We start from the raw sequence: 23893 nt of genomic DNA, 5'->3' as shown, positions 1-23893 counted from the left end.
TGTTTCCAATTATCATGTGCAATCTCGAGGCAGTGTGCAGGCTGCACTTTCATTATGTCAAAGTGAAAGGAAGGGTGAGGGTGAGACAAAGCGGGGGAGAGGCCGCCAGCCTGGAGACGGCTTCCCCGTGGCACCAAATGTTACCCCGGGCACAGAGTGGGCCTCCAGCGTTAGTCTGTCCGGGAGACGGAGGTGTGTGGCACCTACTCTGAGAGCCTTTGTTTTCTTTTATTCTGAGGACAGAGGAGACCCAACTGACATAGCCACAGGAGGTTCTGTCCTAGGAAACTTGGCCATCTCTTTGGTATTGGGTCTGACCATAGATAAGATTCTGGGTAAATCTCACAGGGACAGACACTGGGTCTAGCCATAGGGTATCGGGTTATTATTTTTAATTTTTCCCAGGTTTGTATTTCCATGAGGAATTGGTTCCTTTGCCTGATGTAACTCAGAAGGAGGCAGGAGAACAGACAGCTCCTTCTCTCCTCTCCAGGGCTGGCCATTCCTAGGCTGGGCTTCTCCTTCCTTCTCATTCGGAAGCAAGTCCTAGTCCAGGAAGCCATTGCTCTCAACCTTGTTTTCCAAACACAATCCAAGAGATTTTCCTCCAAGTTCCCCGGCCTTACCTCTTCCACACCATTGCCTCTTAGGGCTGTACTCACCGTTTGGAATGGCTATTTGACTGATCGTGTTTGCAGAGGCATGAGAGGGCAGAATTATACTTTCTGGCTTCTTCTAGCTCCCAAGAGTTATTTCACACACATGCATACTCACATTTATACACATATACAGCTTTGTGTATGGATATATCTTTTCATATTATATTTACATCTGTACACACATGCACCTGCAGCTGTGTGTATTTACCTGTTTATATACAATAATTGATGCTGGATTAAGTACTTTATAAGATAACCACAGAGTTTCCATTACCACCCCTGTTTGCATGGAAGAGAAGTGACATCTAGAGCTATAAGGAGCTTGGAAACACCATTCAACCAAGCCAGTGGTGAGGCCAGGCTTGGGCTCTGGCGATCTGGTCACAATCCTCATAGCATCTCCCTCTGAAAGCCGCTCAGATGTCTCCCACGCTGTGTACCCAGGAAATCTCACCCTGACTATTTTTCCAGTTATTGCTGACATAGGGGGTACAGGGGGAGAGGGGACGCAGCAGGACTGGTCTGTGAATAAAAAGGCAAGAACTAAGTTATGCTCCAGCTGCCCTGTGACACCGCTTAAGCAGACACTTGCCTGCTGCCTGCAAGACTGGGTCCTGGCGTGGAAGAGGCGCAGCTGGATCACACGACTAACACCAGGAAGCAGGTCTGGGTTAGAGGAAGCTCCTCAGGTCACTGCTGTGGTTAAGTCTGCCTAATTTTGGCCTCTGGGCCCCCTGAGCCTCCTCCGCAAGCCCAGAAGGACTCCGGGGAGGTCAGAGCTTTTTCTTCACCAATCCAAGTGAAATGCAGCAAAACACGCTCCACATGCTTGACACGTGGAAACTCTCAGAGCCAGCGGCTGATAAACGTGCCAACCTTGAGGAGTAAACATCCCAGAGAAGACAGAGCTGCATGCAAGTCTTCCTGGCTTCATCAGGAGGTTATATTAGTTTCAGAGCCTGGAGGCTAGCTCATAACTAATCCAGACAAGGAGTCCTGTGCCTGGTGCACAGCGAGCGAGCTCTCAGGAGGTGCCAGGAGGCACGATTGGTACCACTCGCTATCACTAGTCAGAAGGAACTGATCATATAACAACACTGGCGGCTAGTGAACTCACCTGCCTCGTGGAAAACCATTCCACCACTTTCTCAGGGCCTTCTAGTGTTCAGCTGACTCTAGTTTTCAAAACTAGAATTTATTACACATTTCTTAAATGCCAGGTGCATGCAAACATACAAACATACATACATATATGTATATGTACACAAGCACATACATAATCTAGACTTTCTGAGACGGTTGTCTCATAGAACTGTGTTTAGAGGCTGGCAAGATGTCTCAGCTGTGCAAGCCTGACAACCTGAGTTTGAGTCCCATGAGAACCCCTCCATGAAGTTTCTTCTGCCCTCCATACATGTTCCATAGCATGTATGCTAAAATATACCCTCCCACACACACACACAGAGTACATTTAAAAAAAGAACTTTGCTTCAGGTAGCCCAATACAAGCTCCCCATGTGACATCAAAGCCTGGATCTTCAGCACTGCTCTGGAACTTCTAGAATCTACAAGATCTCCACCAACCCCGATTCAGGCAGGATCTACTGAGGGAACGGCCATTCTGCTCCTCCCCTTCCCAGCCCAGCTGTGCACATCTGTATTCCATGATGCCCACTGAGAAGAGGGCGACCTTATCCCATCTGTACACCCTCCAGTAAACAAACATCCACTGAGCCCTAGCATGGCTGCTCCTCTCCTAAGTCAGCACAGTGCTGCTCACAGCTATGGCTTCTGACCCTTGCCTAGGACTTAACTGGTGTCACGGCTTTGCTTCATGCTCCCAGCTCTGCGATTGTTTTCATTTTATAGCTGCCCTACTCAAGAGGAGCTGTGCCTTGCCAGCGTTTACAGACAGCACCAAGTGAGCCAGCCTCCGGACTCCGCTCTGCTGCCTTCACCCCAGAACTTCCAGGAGGCTGCTTCCTCTCCACCGTGGGCAGCTGAGGACTTTGACTCTGTGTGGTCCAATGCCTCCTGCTGTTCCATTCCTACCTTTGATAAGAAGATTATAAAGGCAACGCAGGGTAGACCTCTGCTTTCCAGATAACCGGTGCTTCCCCTTGGTTCTGCTTTTCTTGTCTATTTCTTTCTCCCCAGAATACAGGCCAGGCATTCCAGATGTGGCAGAAGCTGCCCTCTCTCCTCTACTCCAGGTCTGAGGCAGGCCTACCCCACAGTACACACTCCTGTGGCCCACAGGAACAAGCCTAGCCATTTGGTGGTGGTGAAAACCTGGGCTATCTCAGCCTTCTGTTAGGAGTGCAGCTACCTTGGGGAGGGGCTCGGGGTCTGACTAGAGGTGGGAATGTCCAAGGGACAAACGGGGACTCTAACCAGAATCAGACCCCCCAGTGCTGTCTGTCTGCTCCTGGAACCAGGGAAATGATCCTGGAGAGAGGCTGGGCCAGCAGAGAGAACAGTGGGCTTGTGCCAGTTTTCTGTGGCTGGTTGGAGGATGCCTTCAGGTGGAAGAAGTTGCCAAAGAGAAGAGAGAAACCCAGGTAGAAAAGCTATAGGAAGACGCCGGGGGAAAAGCATAGGGTGGCCGCTGTTTCTCTATAAACACAATGGAGGAGTTGGAGCTGCCTTTTCGTCATGCTCAAGTGGTTGGGACCCTGGCCATGCAGTGACCTCTCGGGTAAAGCCAAGATAGACCGCTAACTGAGCCTCCCCCTCAACACACACACAGAGGGGAAGAGTTCAAGCTGTGGAAAGGCCTGGGCCTGGTGGGTTTGGACTGCTTACACGCTGCTCAGCCAAATTGATAGTCCCTTATGCTGTGTGAAAACACTGGCTTCCACATTGTGACTCCAGTGTTTACCTAAAGCACAGTTTGCCTTTGGGGGCATAGTAGTACCGTGGGGGCAGGAGGTCTATTCTTTCCAGTGACTGTAGGACTTCTTTCGTGGAAATGGGGTGCCCTCCACCGGTTTTCATTAGAGATCTGGATGCCAAGTTAGCCTGTAAGCAGGCCAGGGGAGCCAATGGAATTTTTCAGATATTCTGAAGAGTCTGGCAGCACTGGGCACGGCTCTCCAGAGATGACTTTGCTGGTGTAGCCACCCAGAGGCTCAACTGCTCTGCCTAGAAGCTTCCAGAATGTCCCTCTCTCTCTCCTCACATTGCATCTCCTCCCCCACTTAGCAGGTCTGCCTGGCCCTAAGAGAAAGGCCTTTATATTCTATCTGTTCCTGAGAGGGGCCTGGGACTTCTGAGGCCATGGAACTGGAACCCCACAAAACCCACAGACAACAGGCCAGTGGGAGGACTCCCTTTATCTGACAGAGCATCTCAGCACGAAATGTTCTGGTTAGTGTTTCTTGAACATAAATCTTTATTCCAGTTGCAGTAGCGGCGATAGGAAAAGCCAGCATATTTCACCGTGCTTTCACCCGAATCAGAACTCCAAAACTCTGAGTTTCCAGTGTGCCCTAGCTAAATGAGGGTAGGGGTGGGGCAGCGGTGATGGCTGCAGAGGAAATAAATGCAACCAGCTCCTATTTTAGCCAGTGAACAATTTGGGGTTGGTTTGTTTTCTCTCTTAAAAACCAGAGTGGGCATTGTCATCTTTGGAGAAGAGGTATGGAAAAAAAAAAAAAAACCAACAACAACAACAACAACAAAAAAAACCAAAGTATTGGTGTGATGTTCCTATTCTAGGGACAAAATTGTGGCCTGAGAGAAACAACAACAACAAACAATAAAAAAAAAAAAACAAAAACAACAAGAAGAAAAACAAGGTGAAAGGGATGGGGACTACTTAGAGCTGGGTCATATCCTGCTCCATGGAGGATTCTGCAGTCTCTCTGTTACCCTGACTGCTCTTGAGACAATGGTTAAGTGCACATTAAAAAGAAAGTTACCTTCCCCAAAACTACCCAGGGCACTTGGCTGTGGCGGTATTTTGTTTGTACTATAACAAATAAAAGCTTGCCTGATGATCAGAGTGTGGAGCTAGCCACTAGTTAGCCTTAGAGACCAGGCTGTGGTGGCACACACCTTTAATTCCAGCACTCGGGAGGCAGAGGCAGACGCATCTCCATGAATTCAAGGCCTCCCGGGGCTGCACAAGGTTGATCTAGTAGTCTAATAGAGAAACAGAGCCAGGTAGTGGTGGCTCGCACCTTTAATCCCAGCACTAGGGCGGTGGAGACAGGAAGGGATAAGTCTGGGTGGAGAGAGGAACATAAAGAGGCAGGAGGCAAGAGCGCAAGGCTTTCAGTCTGAGGACTTACAGACCTTACCTCTTTCTGTCTGAGGATTTCGGAGAGGTAAGAACTAGTGGGTGGCTGCTCTGCTTCTCTGGTCTTTCAGCTTTCACCTCTTAATATCTGACTCCGGGTTTTTATTATTAAGACCAATTAGAATTCGTTCTACACTTGACTGTCTTGAAGGCAAGGGCTTTGGTAAAGAATAGACAGTACACACACACACACACACACACACACACACACACACACACACACTCCAAATCCATTGCATCTTTTTCTGTCTTTCTGTTTCCTTTCCTGTTGGGCGGAGCAGAAAGCGGCTGCACCCGCCTGATTTGGCCTTTCTCCCATCCAGCTTCCTGGGCTTCTCTGTGTTCGTCTTCTATGTTTGTCTTTATCTGTTCTACCCCAACTCTCGTCTCTACAAGTCTGTGGTCCCAACTAGCTCTGGTCACCCATGGAAAACATCTCAGTAAGAATAAAAGGTTTTCAAAAGTTTGTTTCTCACTGGTCACTGGCTTTCTACTTGGAAGCAGATGCTGGGGTGCTCGGGCCACCAACAGTTGCCGCTAGAGCTGTTTGTGGGTGGTGAGAAGTTTGGAAGTCCTACTGTTTTCCTGGGGTAGGGATGCCTTTCTGGAGAAAGCCACAGGGGAATTGCGGAGAAGCAGCCATCACGCCAAGGTAATCTCAACATGAAATCAGATCCGCCATGACAGGCCTCAGGAGATGGTTTCATTACAGCTCCTTCAGACTGGCCCCCTGACAGTAAGCAGCCAGAAGGCCTTCCGCGCCGCCTCCACTTTTCCACACAGAGCGTTCCCAGTATCCTCCAAAGACCAGCCCGGGTCTCTCAGAGGTGGGAGGCCGCCTCTGCGCACAGCAACCTGCCTTCTTACTAGTCTCAGCTACCCTCCCTCCTCCAGTGAGGCAATCAAGGCTCATGGATCCAGGCCGTGCAGCAGATAATCCAAGGATTTGATAGATTTGGCTCTGGAATGTAGACCGGAGCCTGCAAGCTGACTTCCCTTGCTAATCATGCTATGCACAGGGTAGCAGGGTATCGTCTGAAACCAGTTAGCCTGCCCTAGGGCTGTGCTGGCTGGGAATGAGGGTTACAAATGGGCTTTGGAGCCAGGAGAGGCCTGCTCTCTTCCCCAACTGGTAGGTGTTCTTACCAAGAAAAAGGACTCTAGGGCGGGTACACAGGATGCTTTGAAAATTTAATAAATAATTGATTTTTAAAATTGTATAAACGATAAATTACCATGCAGTCATTATAATTTAAAATAATTTACAGGCTGAGGTAGGGAGGGGCCGAGGAGGGGGTGGAGGGAGCAGGTGGGGAAGGGGGCTGCAAACAGGTCAGCCTCTTCTTGCAGCCTTCCTGCTGAGCACACACACACAGGCTGTGTCTATCCGGATGAACCTCCAGGCAGCCTGCTTGTCGTCTGTTGTCAACGCCTTGACAAAGGTGTGGGTTGTGGTGCAGTAAGAGTTCCAGTGCTTGGAGTCAATGCCCCGGCATCCACTCTCCACGGGATTGGCGGCTCGGCACTTGGTCTCGAAAAAGTACTGTTTGAATACACTGTTGTTGATGTTCACCTCGCCCAGCACTGTCACCTCCTTGCCTTTGATGTCCGTGGCTGTGGTCTTATCCCCAACCCAGACACTGACACTGTCACACACTGAGAACTCCCCCATGTGGAAGACGGGGTGGGTGGACGAGCGCTTGCTCCTGTGAGTCCTGTTGAAGGAGATTGTACCATGGGCCTGGAAGTCCAGATCCAGAGAGTCCGAAGAGGTGGGTGGGGGCTGGGTACTAAACAGCACGCGGGGTGAATGGAGTCTCCGTTTCTTAAACAGTCTGGGGTCCACAGTGATGTTGCGGGTCTGTCCTGTCACGCGGGCAGCTATTGGGGTAGCAGAGGCGCTGCGGGCTCTGCGGAGGGCCGTGTCAAGGGAATGCTGAAGTTTATTCCAGTGGGCTTGGGGGACGGAGTCTCCTTCTGGGACATCGCTATCTGTGTAGGGCTCTGCCTGTACGCCGATCAAAAACGCTGTGAGCAGAGTGTAGAACAACATGGACATTACGCTATGCACCTGGAAGGACAAAGACGGACAGGTTACTCGGGGGAGTGGCACTGAGCATCGTCAAGTCAGTGTCGTGCTCCCTCTCAGGGGCCTCTCAGGAGGACGCCAGGAGGTTCTGATGGTGGGCTACGGATGCGGAGATGCTGGACTCGCAACTCAAAGTATGGTACTTGGGAGAGTGAGAAGGAGTGCTGGCAGCAATCACCCTGGCACGGCTGGCATTACCAGAGCAGCCTGTGTGGTGGTTCTCTGACTGCTGGCTGGGAGGGTGGTGGGAAAATTCTGGAAGCATAGCAGCTCTGAGCCTGGAGACTAGTGCTTACATGACCCACCACCTTGAAGACTCGGGGGGCATTCTGGCTAGGGCCTGCCATCTTTCTTTCACATATCAAGAAGCCTTCCACAAGGAATCAACTAACATGTTTACAAATTTACGCCAGAAGCTAGACCAGCAGGAGAATCTAAAAGATCCCTTACCAATCTTCATTTCTTCCACCCTCCCTCCTTCAGGTCTTCCATTTTTTGAACAAGTCCATTCTTTTTATTGCTTGCTTGTAGGTGAGTAGAGACCAAATGCCAGGCTCTAACCCGGATCACCCTGAGTAGCACTAGAGTCAACTTTGCTCTGGGTACCATTGTCCTTTCCACAGGGAGCACCAATTCACATCTGTAGAGGTGGATCAAAGGTCACCTCCTATGTGAAGCATCTCCAGCTGGTGGTCAGCTCAGAGGATCTCCTCTAGAGCATTTTCCAAGGCCCGGATTCTGTCCTTTCTCTCATCTTCCTGCTCTGATGGATCATTTTGCCTCCTCCCCTGTGTTTTCAGCCCCGTTTGTTTCTTTCCTACTCCTGGAAGCTTTCTCTGATAACTCTAGCATAAATGTTCCCTCTTGTCTGGCTTTCTGTCTCTCTGTGGGTATGTGAGTATATGCTTGTGTCTGCATGCATATGTGTGTGTGTGCATGTGTGTTCTTCCTGATAAATCTACATAATGAAAAAAGAGCCTTAGCACTAGATCGGAGAAAACGTTGGATATCCAGCCCAAATACTTGTTAGCAGAAGAAAATGCCATTTAATCTACTGCACCTTGGCTTTCTTCATGGACAGGAAACACTATTTTCCAGAGTGACTGTTTGGATTAAGTGTGTGTTGGTTCTGAATGATTGGGTCTCTCTTAAGACAAGGACTTCATCTTCTTTAGTTCTGCCTCTGGCTGGTCACTCTCTGAGCCCCTTCCATGAGGGGATTTTCATAGCTTATTGTTCTTCCTCTCTCAGACGTCTTTAAAGCATGCTTTTGGGCTTGTTCACTTCCTGGCTGTGTGGTCTTAGAGGGCAGAGCCGTGTCTCACCCACCTGGGTGGCAGGCTCCTCCATCACTTTGTGAGCATCTTTCTTGTCTTTCACAGCGGACTGTGTTACCTTTACCTGGGCACACGGTACTCATTCCCATTTCTCTCTCCCTGGTTGGGTTTTAGAAGTCATGTGACTTCCATTTTGATCATTGCACTGCCATGCACAATGTCTGAAATGCTGCAGTTTCTCAGCAAATACAAGGACAATAAGGAAACTATTGAATGGAGGTGTCAGAGAAGCCCACTCTTTGTTCACTTTCCGTATAGACGCTGGTCCTTTCAACCATGCCCAAGCTACACACTGCCTTCCAATCATCATTCAGCCAGTGAAATTCCATACAATACTGTGCTTCATGGTGGGATCCAAGAAGGAAACCGTCGCATTCTCTTCTCTTGGGTTCCTTTGAAGGACGTTTTGTCGCTTCACTTCTCTCGCCGTCCGTGCAGAGGATGAGGCGCTACACCTGAGGTTTTGATTCCTCTCCCAGACCCGATGGCTAAAGGTCTGGCTGATAATTGTCTTGCCAGCCCTCAGAGGAGCGAGCATTCTTTTGGCAGCTAATCCAGCCTTTTATGATTGCTCCTTTTCTTGTTTCGGTTCTTTCTTCTCGGTACACATTATCTTTCATCAGGTGAATTAAGGCAGAAGACACGGAACTGTAATCCATACTTGTATGTCCAAATTGGTAACACCTGTTAGAACTGGATCGGAAACTGAAGAAAAGTTGACTGGGGTTTAGGGTTTCAATAGAAATAAAGCCTGCCTTGCTCCATGGTCCCCATGGTCTCCTTCCACAGGGTCTTCTGGGGGTTCTCATCCTCTCTGAGGGACTGCTGATGCCCGTAGCTACATTCCTAGCCCAGTTGCTTCCTGGAGCACTCTCTGGACCCCCGACTTCCCAGCAGCACCTCTCCTTGGATATTGACAGTCTCAGTGCAAGACATCACCGAGTGGCCTCTTCCTGCTCAATCCCACCGTCATCCCATCTTTGTCTTCTGCATCATCGATAGCTGTCCAATCTTGGACCACTCAGTGCCTTCCAAATTAGTTCCACAGTCACCATCTCTCATGCTCTGGTGTTCTCGGTCTCCTAAATTGCATCTTCACTTTTAGCTTTCTTATTACGAGGACCATTGTACCTTCATCTCTCTTATTCCAGTGCCATCCTGCCTGGCTTCCACATTAAGCTTCTTAAGGCATTGCTCTGACCTTGTGACCTTGATCAAGGAGCCAGTGGTGAGTTTATGAATGATTGCTCAGCCTGGCGACAGCCCCTCCTCCATCAATGACCTCATATTTCTTCATTCCAGGCACAAGAGCTCCTGGCCTAGCTCCTGCCCTGTGCTTAGCCACCCTTGCTCCTGCTTTGAGCTCTTCCCTCCAGGTCTGCTCCTCCTGAACTCCTGGTCGCTTTATGCTCTCTCCATCTCCTGCTAGAATCCATCCTGTTGTCTCCCAGTATCCAATTTCAAGGTCATCGCTCCAACAGCACCCGACTCTTGGCAGCAAAACCCTCTCTGGTATACCCATCTTATGGCAGGTGTGTTATTATTAGCCTCTCTGACAAAGGAAGAGCTCTCATAGACAGAAAACTACCTGCTTATTGCTGTTGTCTGTGGCACCCCCACCTCCAGAAACCATTTTGTGTGGAGGTGCCTCTTTCCTTCTGAGTTCCTTGACTTCTCCACCTGAGTGTTGACGTTTAAGGTGTCTATACACTCTGATTTTTATAATTTAAGGAACTATCAAGTTTTCTACATGCATAGCACGTGCTCATTCCACACAACAACTCTGTCATGTTTTAAAAGTCTAATGATATTTGTGCATTTGCCATTGGGTCACCACATGGTACCCACTGTCCTTCAACGGCAATAGAGAAATGTCTCAAACAGATCTTTTCAGTTTTTGATTAAGATGTAATTTGGGGAAAACCTTATTGATCTACACATAATGGTGTGTTCCTATTATCTTTAAAAATTATTAGACAAGTCTTAGAGTCATCAGAGAATCCAGAACAAGAGAGAAATAATCCATGCTGTTTCCCATTCTAGCGACACAATGCATGTTGTAGGAAATACAGTGAGGTAGGGAGGAGTTGGTTTATTTATATTCAGCCTTCAAAACCTGTGTCTTGAGCAGTGATAAACTTCCATGTAGCTTCATGGTACATGTCTGAGTGGAACATTTAGCTGGGGAGAGCAGCTAGGGTTTACGTGAGAGAACACAGTCCATTTTAAATGTTCTTCATTTTGCTATGCTCCCGTTGACAATGAAGGGCAAGTGGCTGGGAAAGAGGAGTCTGTCCTTGGGGTGGCTTTGACGCAGCCTCCAATGGGACCCTCTCCCTGGCTAGCAGGATGTTCGGTGATTACCAGCATCCACCCCTGTAGTAGGAGATGCTCCTATAACAGATGAGTAATCTTTACATAGGTCTGGCCCTACCTGACTAGGTGATGAAGCTACCAGACAGAGTTGGACAGATGATCCTAACCAGTCCTTGCCTCCAGTTGCCGGGAGACCTGCCAGCCAGGCCTGCAGAGGTGTGTGATGGGGGGAGGAAGGCAAATCTCTGTCTTAGAGAGAGGTGTCGTGAGCTACTCACAGCTCCTGGGCTAGAGACCAGATGTGTGAACCTGGGTCACCAGTTGATGGCCAGAGAGGAAATTCTTGTGACCAAGGAAATCCTTCCTCTTTTATCTCACTGCCTACAATCTGACAGGGGGTCAAGGGAGCGCTGCTTGCTTTATCCTTGGCCTCCACTCTAAATGTAAGTCGGCTGCTGCCTTCCACTTTAAGACTTGGGAACTCTCAGCTGTTGGAGCCTGCATGGAGCATAAAAGGAATTCTGTGGCCCCTTAACTCCCTAGGGAGGGTTCCCCGAGGTGTCCTGGGATGAACACAAATGAGCGGTGACAGGACAGAGTCCAGCACCTCTGCCGGCATGTCCCACATAGCACTCCTGAGGAGGAGGCACAGCATGGAAGTGACATCAGAGACTGAGTCCAGGCTCTTAAACTTCCAGGCACCAGCCTGGAGACATCAGTACCCGGAGGTCCGTTAATCTAGGCGACTTCATCTACTTGTAGAATTGTTGATTCTCTAGGCTCAGGGGTGGGAGAGACATCAGACAAGCGACAGACAACACTGATGTTGCTGATCTAGAGGATGCATTCTGAGTTCCTAGGCTAGCCTTGGGGAGGCTGAATGATCTGGGGTAATGTGACTAGTGTGTGTTCTGTTGCTCAGCCTCTGCATCTTTTTGAGGATGGAGACTTGAGGGAGCCTAAATTCAGTGATTCACAGTGCATCCTGAGATGTACATATTCTCTCCGACATCCAAATGAAATTCTCAGATTCTGAGTTCTGACTCCAAGGTATCACAAATCTGGACACCAGGGAAGACACTGATGTCGGATTGCTTTTATGCCTGGCGTCTCAGGTTTCTGAGTGTCACGCAGACATCTATGATCCTGATCCAAGTATGTCTTTATCATAAAGTACATAAGATGGCCATGATGGTTACATGTGGCCAGAGAGTTCCAGAAGGTCCTAGACCCTTGGTTAGCTGGCATTCTTCAGGATAGGTGTGTGAGCCATGGGTAAGGAAAGAGAATGTGCTGGTCTGAGTTCCAGAGTCATCTTATGTCTCACCAGTCATCACAGCCACCTGGGAGTTGGGCTGTGTTCATCCCATTATGGTCAAGGGAACAGAAGACATGGGGATTACATCACTTGGTCCTGGATACCTGGTAAAGTAGAACTTAGAGCCAGACCCGCCAGTGTCCAGATAATGGAACTCTTCCCTTAGAAGCCACAAAGCAAAAAGACTTCTTTAAACAAGCCCCATTTGCAGCAGCATCACTAAGAGCCTTGGCCCTTACTACCCCATCAGGTCTGACTCTCCCTCCACAACTTGCAGAGTCTTTCCAGCCATGTTTCCCAAAAAGCCCCAGGAAGGCAGCTCTCACACAAGTACTTACCTCTGAGTGGCCAGGATAGAAAGTTGCGTCCTTGGCAAAGCCTTTATTGGGCCCAGACACTGAGGTGAGCTTGGGTCCAGCATGCCATCCAGCCCCCTGGACTGCACGACCACAGGCCAGAACTCTGCGGGGGAGAGCTGACATTAGACAAGGGTTACCATATTCCCTAGCACATTGGTAGACACCAGAGCCCATGACAGAGGGGAAGGGAAGTGCCAATAGGCCTTGAACCCTATTTCCACAATTCCAGCACTTTAGCAACATCAGAGCTCAGGGAGGAGCAATAGTTCAGTTGCCAAGGTTTCCAGGGCCCTGGGCTTACATAGCTCTGGTCTTGCATGGCCCTGCAATGATCCTTGCCTTTACTAGTCTCAACCTGGACACAGTCCACAGTGGCACTGCACCTAGTGTAGTGGCTTCCAGGTCTATACTGGAGTTCTGCTCCAGGGGCGCCTAAACTAAAATGAAAATTATTTTGCACACTGCCCAAGCCCAGATGTAGTAAATCCAGCTCCGTCCAATATTGGTGATGCAATATTAGAAACGCAGAAGTCCTGACAATTCAAATCAGCCAATTCAGGGATGAAAATACAAGATAAGCAATGGGAATGGGACAAACTGGCTGCTTGACACACCACTTGGATATCCCACTGAGACACATCAATGGTCTTGGGGCACTGTGCTAAAAGTCAAATTTCAAAAATCGAAGCTATGGCAATAACACATTAAGAGAAAATATTATGTTTTAACTTGTAGCTTCTAGAGCCACTGTTTTCCTCTCACTTCTGTCTACCTAATATATGGTCGGTCTTTCTTTCTTTCTTTCTTTCTTTCTTTCTTTCTTTCTTTCTTTCTTTCTTTCTTTCCTGAGCATCTACTATATGCCAAACACTATTCTTGTTTCTGGAGGCACAGCAGTAAATAAAACAAGCTAGTTCTTGACCTCTCTTGTGGCCTTTACAATCTAGTACAAATAGCGTCAGACTCTGTTCAGCCTGTGCAGAAAACAAGCATGGTGTGACGGGGGAGAGAGGAGTGCAAGAAGCCATGCAGGCAGCGTGCTTGTGGGGAGTTCCTTGAGGAATCCGGCCTCAAGCTTATGACAAGGAATGGAGGGCAGAGCATTCCAGGTGGAAGTGACAGATGCCAAAGCCTTGGGGATTAGTCAAAAGTCAGGAACAGACCTGGGAGGCGAGCTGGAGAGCTCCAACAACTGAGACATTAGAGATGAAGCCAGGAGCTACAGTCGCATCCCTGGGGGTGACAGGGAGGAAATGGGGGCTTTAAGCAGGACGGTGCCATGGCAATTTTGAAGGCTGAACAGATAAATGACTAAGTCTAGGAAGACAGTTTGTAAAGAAAGCTCAGGAATTGCATGCTTGCCCTATTGTCTGTGCTTTTTCAAGTCCCGCAGACTTTTCTTTTGCCGTGCCTTGCTCCACCGTGACTCCCACCACACCTCTCCCTTTTTACAGTGGCGACAGATGTCTTGGAAGCCTCCTCAAAGCCATGCACCTGATAGGAAAGAGGGGGCTGGAGAGCAGCTGAGGTGGGAGGGGCCCTGGAGTAGCTTCTGTGTTGCTGGAAAGCGTCTTTCTGGGGTGTTTCCATTCCTCTTGCTTCCCCACTCTGGTCAACACACCCCTTTTGCATTTCAGAAACTAACAGAGAAACCTTCTGATACACAATTGATAATTCAGGCATGGAGAAAACCTGACTCTAACGCTCTTCAAACGTGAGATTCTGGGACAAGTGACATCTCGATGCACTCCAGGATTGAGCTTAGTCTGGGGGTAGGGAGACTGACATGCGCTCTGAGGTTAGGAGGTGCATCTTAGGGGCCTCCTCACCCAAGTGGGGGAGCTCATCTATTCCACAAGCCATTTTGCTTGGGGCTTGGCTCAACTGTACAGGTTGCAAGGTTGGAAGCCACAGACCCGTGTCCTGACCCAATTCCAGCCAATTCTTGGGCAGGACATCACTCTGACTGTCTTTGTTTTTTCACCAAAATGAAAAGTTCCTATAACAGATGATAACTCAGATCTCTCCGACTTCAGTCCTCTGGAATTCCAAGACGGTATGAGTAAACAATGCTTTTTTCTCCCCTTACACTGAAGTTCTTTAATTTCATCAATTCAACACTGACATTTCAGACCCTCTGGCAGACGCTGTGCTAGGTGTTAGGTTATGGAGAGAAAGAAGACACAATATTTCCTATAGCAAATCAGCTAGAGGGGAGGAAGGGTTAGCACAAGCTAAGTAAGTATTTAAATCAGTGTGACGTTCAGGGTGTATATTACTCACGATGGGGAAGCACAGTCACCTAGGAACCTACTTTGTCCATTCAGGCTAGCCTGGGTCACACACTCATACAGGAATAGGACTCTTAAAAAGAATAGAGCATCTGAGCAGGATGCAGAAGAATAGAGAGAAAAGCCACACACAGCCTTTGAGCTCAAGAGCTAGCTGAAGGTCTAGCAAGGGTTAGAGTGTTGGGGAGAGTGGCAAGAGTGTGTGCCATGCCTGGATGTCATCCCATTGCTGTGCCTGCCCACTTCCTTCCCACAACACACAACAAACTTTTACTTTGAAGCCACGGAACAACCAGGGAAGGAAAAGTAACTCCCTGTAATTATTCTAGATATTTGTCTATGGGACGTCTTCTAATCTAAGTGCTTGGAAGGAAATTTAAATGACTGCCCATCTAAATTACATATTCCACAGCTTCTCACCCTTGCCATCTTGCAGAATGGAGTGCACACAACCACAGTTAAATTTCCCAGCTGTATATCCACAGTCACTTGCCCAGGTAACCTTGGTGCACACCAGTCTCCTGCCCATTCCACACTGGTCCTAACAGCTGGATCCTTCCAGCATCTTCCATGCCCTTGGTTTTTTTCTCATACAGTGCTGGTACAGCATAGCAGTTTGCTGCTGGAAAGAGAACTTCCTGCCAAGAACACAGACTGATTTTTTTCATAGGTGTTATTGCTATAGTCTCATTCTAGGGAAGGCTGGAGCCCTAAAATTAAATCCAACTTAAATATTGCCAATTTCTAATGTGAATACACCAGGGGCAAACAAAGTAAATGGATGTCTATTTTTACATCCCTAACTGTTCTAATAATCACTTAAGAAGACATCAGCTGGCTCTCACACTCTTGAGAAATGCATGGAAATAGAAGACAGCTCATTTCCACACCACCTTAGGCTCTTTCTGATAGAACACAATGAAAACCGCTGAAATCAGGGGGTGCCTCCGCTAGACCCTGGCCTGGTCTGATGCATTAAAGCTTGGTACCTCAGTCTCTTCAAACTTGTTACAAATGCAAAGTACTGGGCAGATGTCCTGAGTGCCAGCTTGTGGATTAATAGTCCTGTGTATTATATTATTATTTATCACTGAAGTTTAAGAATAATTAGGTTCCACACCGGTCTTTCTCCGTCTCTACTTGACTGGATGAAATCACCTGGGCGATTGGGATGTTCCTCTGGGCGCATCTACGAGAAGTTTTCTAGAGAGGATTGAATGAAGTAGAAGATATGTTCTTAATGTGGGGGCCCTTATCAAGCATGGGTCCAGATATAGAGAGGTCCAAGGAAGCAGCAGTTGGGAGGACCTGCCTTCCTTCCCTCTTTCCGGCGAAGCGTGTCTAACACAGCCATGCGACCCTCTGCTGACTTCAGACATTGGCCTCTAACATGGAATCTCTAACAGTGGCTCTTCAGGAAACTTCCATACTTTCTGGTTTGGGACTGGGTTGAAGCCCAAGCTTCAGGGACTGAACAGCTCCTGGGTTCTTTACCTCTGCAGCAAGCAGACAGACATTGTTGGGCCACTCAACATCTATTGAGTGAGCCAATCTAACTGTTTATAGTAGCAATTTACTATTCATATCCTGTACCACTAGAGAACGCTGCCTAATATACTTCCCGTGGAGTGAGAGATCCAAGCCAAAGAAGACAGACTCAGAGATTGTCTGCTGCTGCGGACTGCCTACCTGACTGTACCTTTCCGTGGGACCCCTCACCTTAGAGCCCATCAACAACCAGCCCAGAGTTTTCTAGAGAGGGGGTGGCAAGACTTTTCTGAAGATCCCTAGAAACAAGGTAGTCCATCTGGCTTTCTGACCATTGTTTCTCCATCCCTCCCACCCCCACCCCTTTCATTCTCTTTAAGTCTCAAAAGTATTTCTGTCAATTCCCATTAAGAAGTTTAGGTCAATGGAAAACTGTTAAAATCAATCAAAATGTAATCAAGGATAACTTTGCTTCTGTTGATAATTCATGGGGAGTGGTAGACATCCCCCTAAGTTGTTCATATTTAAATTTTATGCAAGACTCTATCTAGCTCCCTGGTTTCTACTTTTCATCGCCTTCTCTGCAGGGATGATTCTCAACCCAGGCCCTGTAGCTGTTTCACCAGGCCAGCTTTATAACACCCACCATGCTGCCTGGTCCTGTCTCCAGGGAGCCTCTTTTCACTAGCTTGTAGTGCTGCCTGCTCCCTAGGAGATCCAGATGTAAGACCAGAACCAAAGCCACTGATACTCAGGAGTACAAGGAAGCTTGGCAGTGACTTTGATGGGTCATCTAGGAGCTTCTTCAACATCAAGAAACTAATATATCTTAGATAAATACACAGTACAGGTGCAATCACTATACACACAACAAGGAGACATGAAAATATACCGTGCCAATAGGAGAAGGTTGTCTTTGCAAGCCTTCGTTGTCTAGTTACAAGCAACAGCTGTGAATTGGGGGTTTTCTTTTTGGCTTCTTGCGAGCTCTTAAGAAAGACATTCTTTAGTTTTGGAGCTCTGGTGGCTTAGTACTAAAAAGTTCAAGGACTCTTTGCTGATAGTTTTCATTTCCAAAGATTTGGGGACGGTTAACCTAAAGGACTGTACATCTCCCATGCTCCAACGAAGTAATAGCCAGTCCCTAGAGCAGCTTACACTGTTTGAAGATGCCAGGGAGCAGCTTCCACCTGGCTGAGTTCTGAGTAAGGAAATCTTCTGTAAGGTCTAGCATTAAAAACATGTTGTCAGGGTGTAGTTCATTTTGGTGTCGCTGTTATGATTTTTTCTATTGCTATGACCATTCTGTTTAATTTTATCTTCTGTCCATGGTTTCTTCTGCTGGGTCCACATACAAAGGGAGGGGAGCGGGAGGTGTTTTATATGGTTACTCTGTTTTCCTAATTCTTAGCCTTATTAGACATTTCCTAGGGAGGAATATGACTATAAGGTTTGTTGATTGGGAGTTCCCTCCTCCTCCTCCTCTTTCTTCTTCGTCTTCGTCTTTGTCTTCCCTTTCCCCTTCCCCTTCTCCTTTCCCTTCCCCTTCCCCTTCTCCTTCTCCTTTTCCCCCTTCCCCTCCTCCCTCCTACCTCCTACCCCCTCCCCCTCTTCCCCTCTCCCTCTTCTTCTTCTTTTCAGTTTGGGCCACTTTGAGACGACTTGATGTCTTTTAACTGTTTAGTGGTTTTGGCAGATCCAGTAGAAAAATAGTGCATCTGGCATCGAGGACTTAGGAAGACATAAAGGTCCAGCAAAACTGCGACTCTTCTTCACCAAATGACCTGATGCTGACAATTCTCAAGTGTCTTGTCACATTTCTTAAGGAGATCTGGCCCTGTGGCTCATTGGGAGATGCTGAGGTAAATTACAAAAGCCATCTCGGCATTTCCCCAGAGCCAAGCAGATCAAAGAAGAAGCCAGTGGTTGGCTGCCCTTCGGCTTTGGCATGAAAGAGCATTTGCTGTGACTGTGAGTGGTCTTCTATGGTGGGCAGCTGCCCAGCGCCTGCATTGTGTTTACCTGACTACAGTAACTCATGAGCTCTGTAGTGCATGACACACAGAGAGGCTTTCAAAGTACGGCTTATTACAAGGACATTAGTGCAGTAGATAAGCTATCTAAATACAAAGCAGCCTTCCAGAACCGAGAGCTGAGGGCCGGCAAGAATGTACTGCTAAATACAGTCCATATAGCCTAGGCCATTGTCTTAGTAATATTAATAATATATCTATAATCTATGTTTGAACGCCAAAAACAATCCAATAGTTTTGCAAGCTTCTCTGCAACCTTAAGAAAACATCTCTTTGGTTCCAACTGGCTGATCCTTAAACCACAAGCAAAAGATCTATTTCAACTATGCTTTTGGTCTTTTCCTGGCCTGCTCCATGCTTCTAACTATGCACAGACAGCAGTACTTGGATAAGGGGGACTCTGGTTGCTTGGGCTTGAAGTTCATATTCAATAATAACAGTCTCTAGGTCACGGCAGATCACAGATGACAACCTGGGACAGAAGATATGAATGAAAACAAACGGGACTTTTGTTCAGAGAATTGTAACTCAGACTGGGACCGTTTATTCGATTTGCTTTTTAGGAGCCCACGTCCTCAGTTCTCCTGGAGCTAGCCTTTCCTCTCAGTGTGTGGCATGTTTTCCAAGCAGTAGGACGAGAAATGTTACAACACATGACTCTCTAATGCAAGGCAGATGTAACTCCAGGAATTAAGCTAAATATCCATAGCTCTGGAAAGATCCGGGCTTAAGAGATACATGGGAAGGATTCCGAGGCTTTTAAAAGGCCAGACAGCCCTCCCCTTCGATCAGGGAAGGATAGCAGAGAGCCAGGAGACTTAGACGTAAGGACTCTAGCAAGATGCCACCTTAATGGGTAAAGCATCTGTTCTGAGGGCATTTTTGTTTAAGGAGCTGGACTGCGGGTTCCCTGTAAGAATTATTATAACGCGTCACCCTGTGTTCAAGAAAACAGGGATCATAAATGTCGCATGTGGACACCTCCTCGCAAATCCAGAGCGTCAGCTGTCACCGTCTTGAACCCCCTCACTCTTCTGCATTGACATTTCCTGGCTTGTCTGCTGACTTCACACCCAGAAAAATCCCACTTGAGGCAACAAATAGATCACTGCTCGCTTTGCCCGGGCATGCCACACATGAAGATCCTCAGTTACCGGAGGCTAAGACAGGCGCTCCAAATGAAGAATTGATTCCCGGGTGTGTTTGTTGGTGTTGGGTATGGGGGGTGGGGTGGGGGACGGGGTGCTGTTTCAGCCACTTCCTGTGTCTGGTTTCAACACTCCAGTCCCATGCTGTGAATGGTTTACACTAGAGAAAGGCATCCTTGGGCTATGTTAAGGAGATTCATCTAACTCAGATCTCAGGGGGGAGGTCAGGGGCCACGCAAACCTGCTGCCTGCTGAAGTCACTTTGACCTCTCATGTCACTGAGTTTTAGAATAGTTCCCATCTTCTAGTGTTTCTCTTTTTAGGGTTTATTTGGCCATGACAACATGGACAAAAGGAAAACTCCACTAAGGAAATTCACTCCAGAACAAGAGAGCCACAGAGAACATCTGTCTCAGAGACCCAGAATTGCAGGTAATTAGAAATTCCAGAGAGAAGGGCAATTTTCCACAGTTCATCGAAACACGCGCGCGCGCGCGCGCGCACACACACACACACACACACACACACACACTCATCTTGTTGCTCCTAAAGAGCAGAGCTGGTTTGTGTGATTAAGATGCAGAGAAATACAAGCTAACTTGCTTTAGCCTCTGCCTAAGTCTGTAGCCTTAGCTGAAAGGGGAGGCTAGAACCCCCGAAGCTCAGTTTTCTTGAGAGATCTGAAGCTGGTTTCCTCTCAGTGCTACCAGAAAAAAAAAAAAAAATCAGAATAAATTCCACTTCCACCGGGAGTGGAGAGGATTAACAGAATAAACACCTAGCCCAGTGCACAACACCCAGTTAGTATTATAAACATTACTTAGTCTTCTTTCTAACAATGAAGTATTGGCAGGTCTGGGTATAGGGGAGAAGAGATGCAGAGTGTCCCTTCTATGCCCCTATCTCACCCTCTCCTGAGGGCGACAGTGTTGGGGGACCTGTGGCTTTGTGTCCTAGTTGTGACCGGGGTGGCTGGCCAAGTGCATGCCCAGTGGCACAGAGAGACCTCAGAGCAGTATTTGCAACCGCATGGCAGTGAGTGACAATCAGTCTTCTGCCAACAAGACGCTTAGTAAAATCCAGAAAGACTTGCTCTCAAAATGATGTTTTGTCTCAGCTCTGGCCCAGTCAGAGGGAGAAAGCTGTTTCAGTCACCGCTGCAGTTAGGCAAACAAGGTGACCCGGAGCGACTGCCGGAACTTGCCTGACACTGTAAAGTTAGGAACATCTTCGCTTGTGGTAATTGCTGCCTTAGAGGGAAAGTGAGTCACAGGAGAAAGCACCAGAGAGTCATGGTCAGAGTCACAGTCATGAGAGGCTTGGGACAAATTTAGGCTCCTGCTGAATGACCAGCTTCTTGAGGGGTTAGGTGTATTTTTATCTGCAGGCACGTCCCGGAGTAGGCATTTAATGAACGTTCATTGAACAGAACGGAAAACTCCTCACACAGCGGCTCTAGTTTCTTTAGCCAAAGTGAATCATTATTTCACATTCTATTGAGAAATAGAATACGGTACCAACCCACAATTTCTGGATATTGTGTGCTCCGGTGAGATGCTCTCGGGAGCATGCCCTGTTTATGGGCCGGCAGGTGTGCCACTGGGGACCTAGGATGAGGGCCGCCTCTGCCTTCGCTGCAGAAGTGTGCACAGGTGCTGTGCAGTGTGCTCCATTCTTCTTGCCCAGCGTTTCATTAGCAAAGGCTGTGTCCAGTTTGGCCACAGGTTGTTATGCAATCCAATGGGATGGGTAATCACCTCATTGTTTAGTTCTAACCCAGGAGAAGAAGAAGGAAAGAGAGAAAGTTGAGCACACACAGATGTGTGCTGGTGGGGATTGTACAGTGATAATGGAAACTATTTGCGAGCATTTCACTCCTTTCTTTGTGGCTCAGCCAAATTCCTGGCAGCAGGCCTTTCTGCTAAGAGAGCTGCACCCCAAGGACGTTCTACTCATGCCCCGCGCTTAGTCTAAGGTTGTCACCCAGGTCCCCAGGAAGGTGGGTGCTTGAATGACTTTTGTTTCAACCCTTTCTTCTCACAGAACTGATTTCCACACTTCCAAAATAAAGCTTTAGGGTTCCTTTGGGCACAGGGAATAAAAAACAAAAATACAGAAAACATGAAAAGTCAAACAAAGTCTCAACAAAGTTACAGAGTCTTACAACTGGAAGAACGATGCATGCCTAAGCCTGTTTCTTTTGCCTACATTGTCCCCGAGAAGAATTACTTCAACAGACACATGAGGTGGCTTCACACAGAGAACTGTGTTGAAGATTTTTGGTGCCCTTGTGTCTGTCAAGTTCTAAGACCCAAAAGATTTCACCTTTCTCTATTCACTTCTCAAACCTATCACAGCATTTGTGTAAATCAAGTCCCTTTTTCAGATTCACAGAGCATAGCAGCACTATTTCCAGTGGCTCAGCCATTGTGACCACCAGGATCACCACCACAATCACCCCAGGATCACCACCATGATCATCCCAACATCACCACCAAGATGATCTCAGCATCACCACCACGATCATCCCAGCATCATCACCATGATCATCCCAGCATCAAAACCATGACAATCCCAGCATTACAACCATGATCATCCCAGCATCATCACCACCACCAACTCCAACACTTCTTGACCATCACTGTCCATTCTCCACCACTGTGTCATCTAATACCAGTTATCAACACACCAGGACACATAGAATCACCTAGGAAACAAGTCTTTAAAGTTGCCTTCAGGGATTATCAAGATTAGGTTAGTTGAGGTGAGGAAATCTGCCTACTGCAGGTGGCATCATTCCACTGGTTAAGATCCCAGGCCACACAAAGAGAAGACGATCTGAGCATAAACATTCATCTCCCTCTCCTTCCTGACTACCGAGAGAAGGGGACCAGCTGCCTCATGTGTCTGTCACCAGGACTTCTCTGTCCTGAGGTACCATATCCTGAAACTGTAAGTCAAAGTCAACCCTTCCAACTTAAGTTGCTATTGCCTGCTGTTTTGATGAGAAATGTAGCCAAGACAACCACTACCCAACCAACATTGCCACTTTAACCACTTTGCCATCACTATTTCCAATGTCACCATCAATAGCACCATCACTGCTGTAACCTCTGCCATCATTATTATCAGCATCATTATCTCCCCCAAAGTTAAGAAGCCTTTGGAGGCATCAAAGTCTGATAAAGGGCTCCCCATGGCCTACTGTTAAACTAGTTAGAGTCCTAGGAGAGAGTCAACTCCTGAGCTCAGTTAGCTATTCCCAGAGTGCTTCAGTGTATTGTTCAGGTCCATATAGTCAACTCCTGCGCTCAGTTAGCTATTCCCAGAATGCTTCAGTGTATTGGCCAGGTCCATATAAGTCCCAGATCGAATGGTGAATCAAGCAAGGTACAAGAAATAAACTTTCTTATTTCCTATACATTCCATTAGATTATTTTCCAGCTTCTTTCTAGAAGTTGCTTTTATTTCTACATCCCCTCCTATCCCTTCCCTTCTCCTTTCCTCCTTTTCTCTTCTCCCTTCTTTCCTTTCAAGCAAATACATATTTTATGTCAATTTTCAGTTTAGACCTTAATAAACTTCAGAATTATCTTAATAAGTAGGCATAATTTCTACAAGAGAGTTACAATATATCTATAAAATAAAAGCAAAAATACTGCAAAAAAAAAAAAAAACAAATGAGGAATTATATTCCTGGTTTCTCAAAAACGAGGCAGGGCCTTGCCGTTTCCTGATGCAATTGTTAAATATGTATGCAGTTTTTACAGGCCAGTGTGAGGCTTTTCCTAGCTGAAGACAGGTTGAACTAGCACTTAGGATCCTGCAGAGAGGAAATCTCTCTGTGAATCCCCTCCTCCTTCAAAGTATAAAAGTTCTATGGAAATAATTGGCTCCTACTTGAGATAGGGGAGCTAACTCCTTGAGAGTAAAGGTCAGGCCCTTTCAGCTCCATGTGTGTAGTGGCTAGCCAGGTGCCCCGAGAGGATGCCCTGGGTTCTCCTTTCTTGTCATTTATTCCTTCTGGTCACTATGAAGAGCGCACCAACATTGGGCGTGAATTGGGACTTGTGGGAAGATAGGACAGGGAGGGGACAGAGGTCCCACTGAGAGTCACCTAAGGCCCACAGTTTCATTATACAGGTATGAGAGTCAAGGTTAAATAGTGCTGTGTGTTAGCATGTTAGGTGCTTCCCTGGCATAAACTGTGGGTTGTGAGCAGGTCCATCTAACACTACGAGTGATAAACAACATAGAGGGGCTTCCTACGTAAAAATACTACAGCTCTTCTGAGGTCAGCGTTCCCCCATTTTACAGAAGTAGAAGCTCAAGCTGTCACTCAGTGACAGCCGCTTGCAGCCACGCCACACCCTGCTCCCATCAATGCAAAGGCTCAAAGGTTGCTGCAGAGTATTGACTTCTGTTTCTGTGACATGAGTAATGGATACCTTGTATTTTATACATTTTTCTTTTCTTAAACTTACCCGGTTTCTAAACAAACAAAAATATGTAGGACAGGTGTCTAGAACACTGTGATAGCTCCACTTCTCTG

The 23893-nt window shown here is 47.5% G+C and overlaps 1 protein-coding gene across 1 annotated transcript in view; it reads right to left on the bottom strand.

Moving 5' to 3' along the window:
• Positions 1-6132: 6132 nt before the first annotated feature.
• Positions 6133-23893, bottom strand: part of Ngf (nerve growth factor) — a 51204-nt gene continuing 33443 nt past the window's right edge. Inside the window, exons 3-4 of the mRNA XM_050157552.1 lie at positions 12361-12484; positions 6133-7033 (exon numbers count right to left, since the gene is read on the bottom strand). Coding sequence (XP_050013509.1) covers positions 6296-7033; positions 12361-12484 — 862 coding nt within the window. The 3' untranslated portion in view covers positions 6133-6295. The remainder of the gene's footprint in view (positions 7034-12360; positions 12485-23893) is intronic.

This window comes from Alexandromys fortis, unplaced genomic scaffold, assembly GCF_014885135.2.
Source record: "Alexandromys fortis isolate MF-2015 unplaced genomic scaffold, M_Fortis_MF-2015_v1.1 scaffold_78, whole genome shotgun sequence".
Taxonomy (NCBI): Eukaryota; Metazoa; Chordata; class Mammalia; order Rodentia; family Cricetidae; genus Alexandromys; species Alexandromys fortis.
Note: the sequence above shows the minus strand (reverse complement) of the source record. Positions and strands in the feature narration are given on the sequence as shown.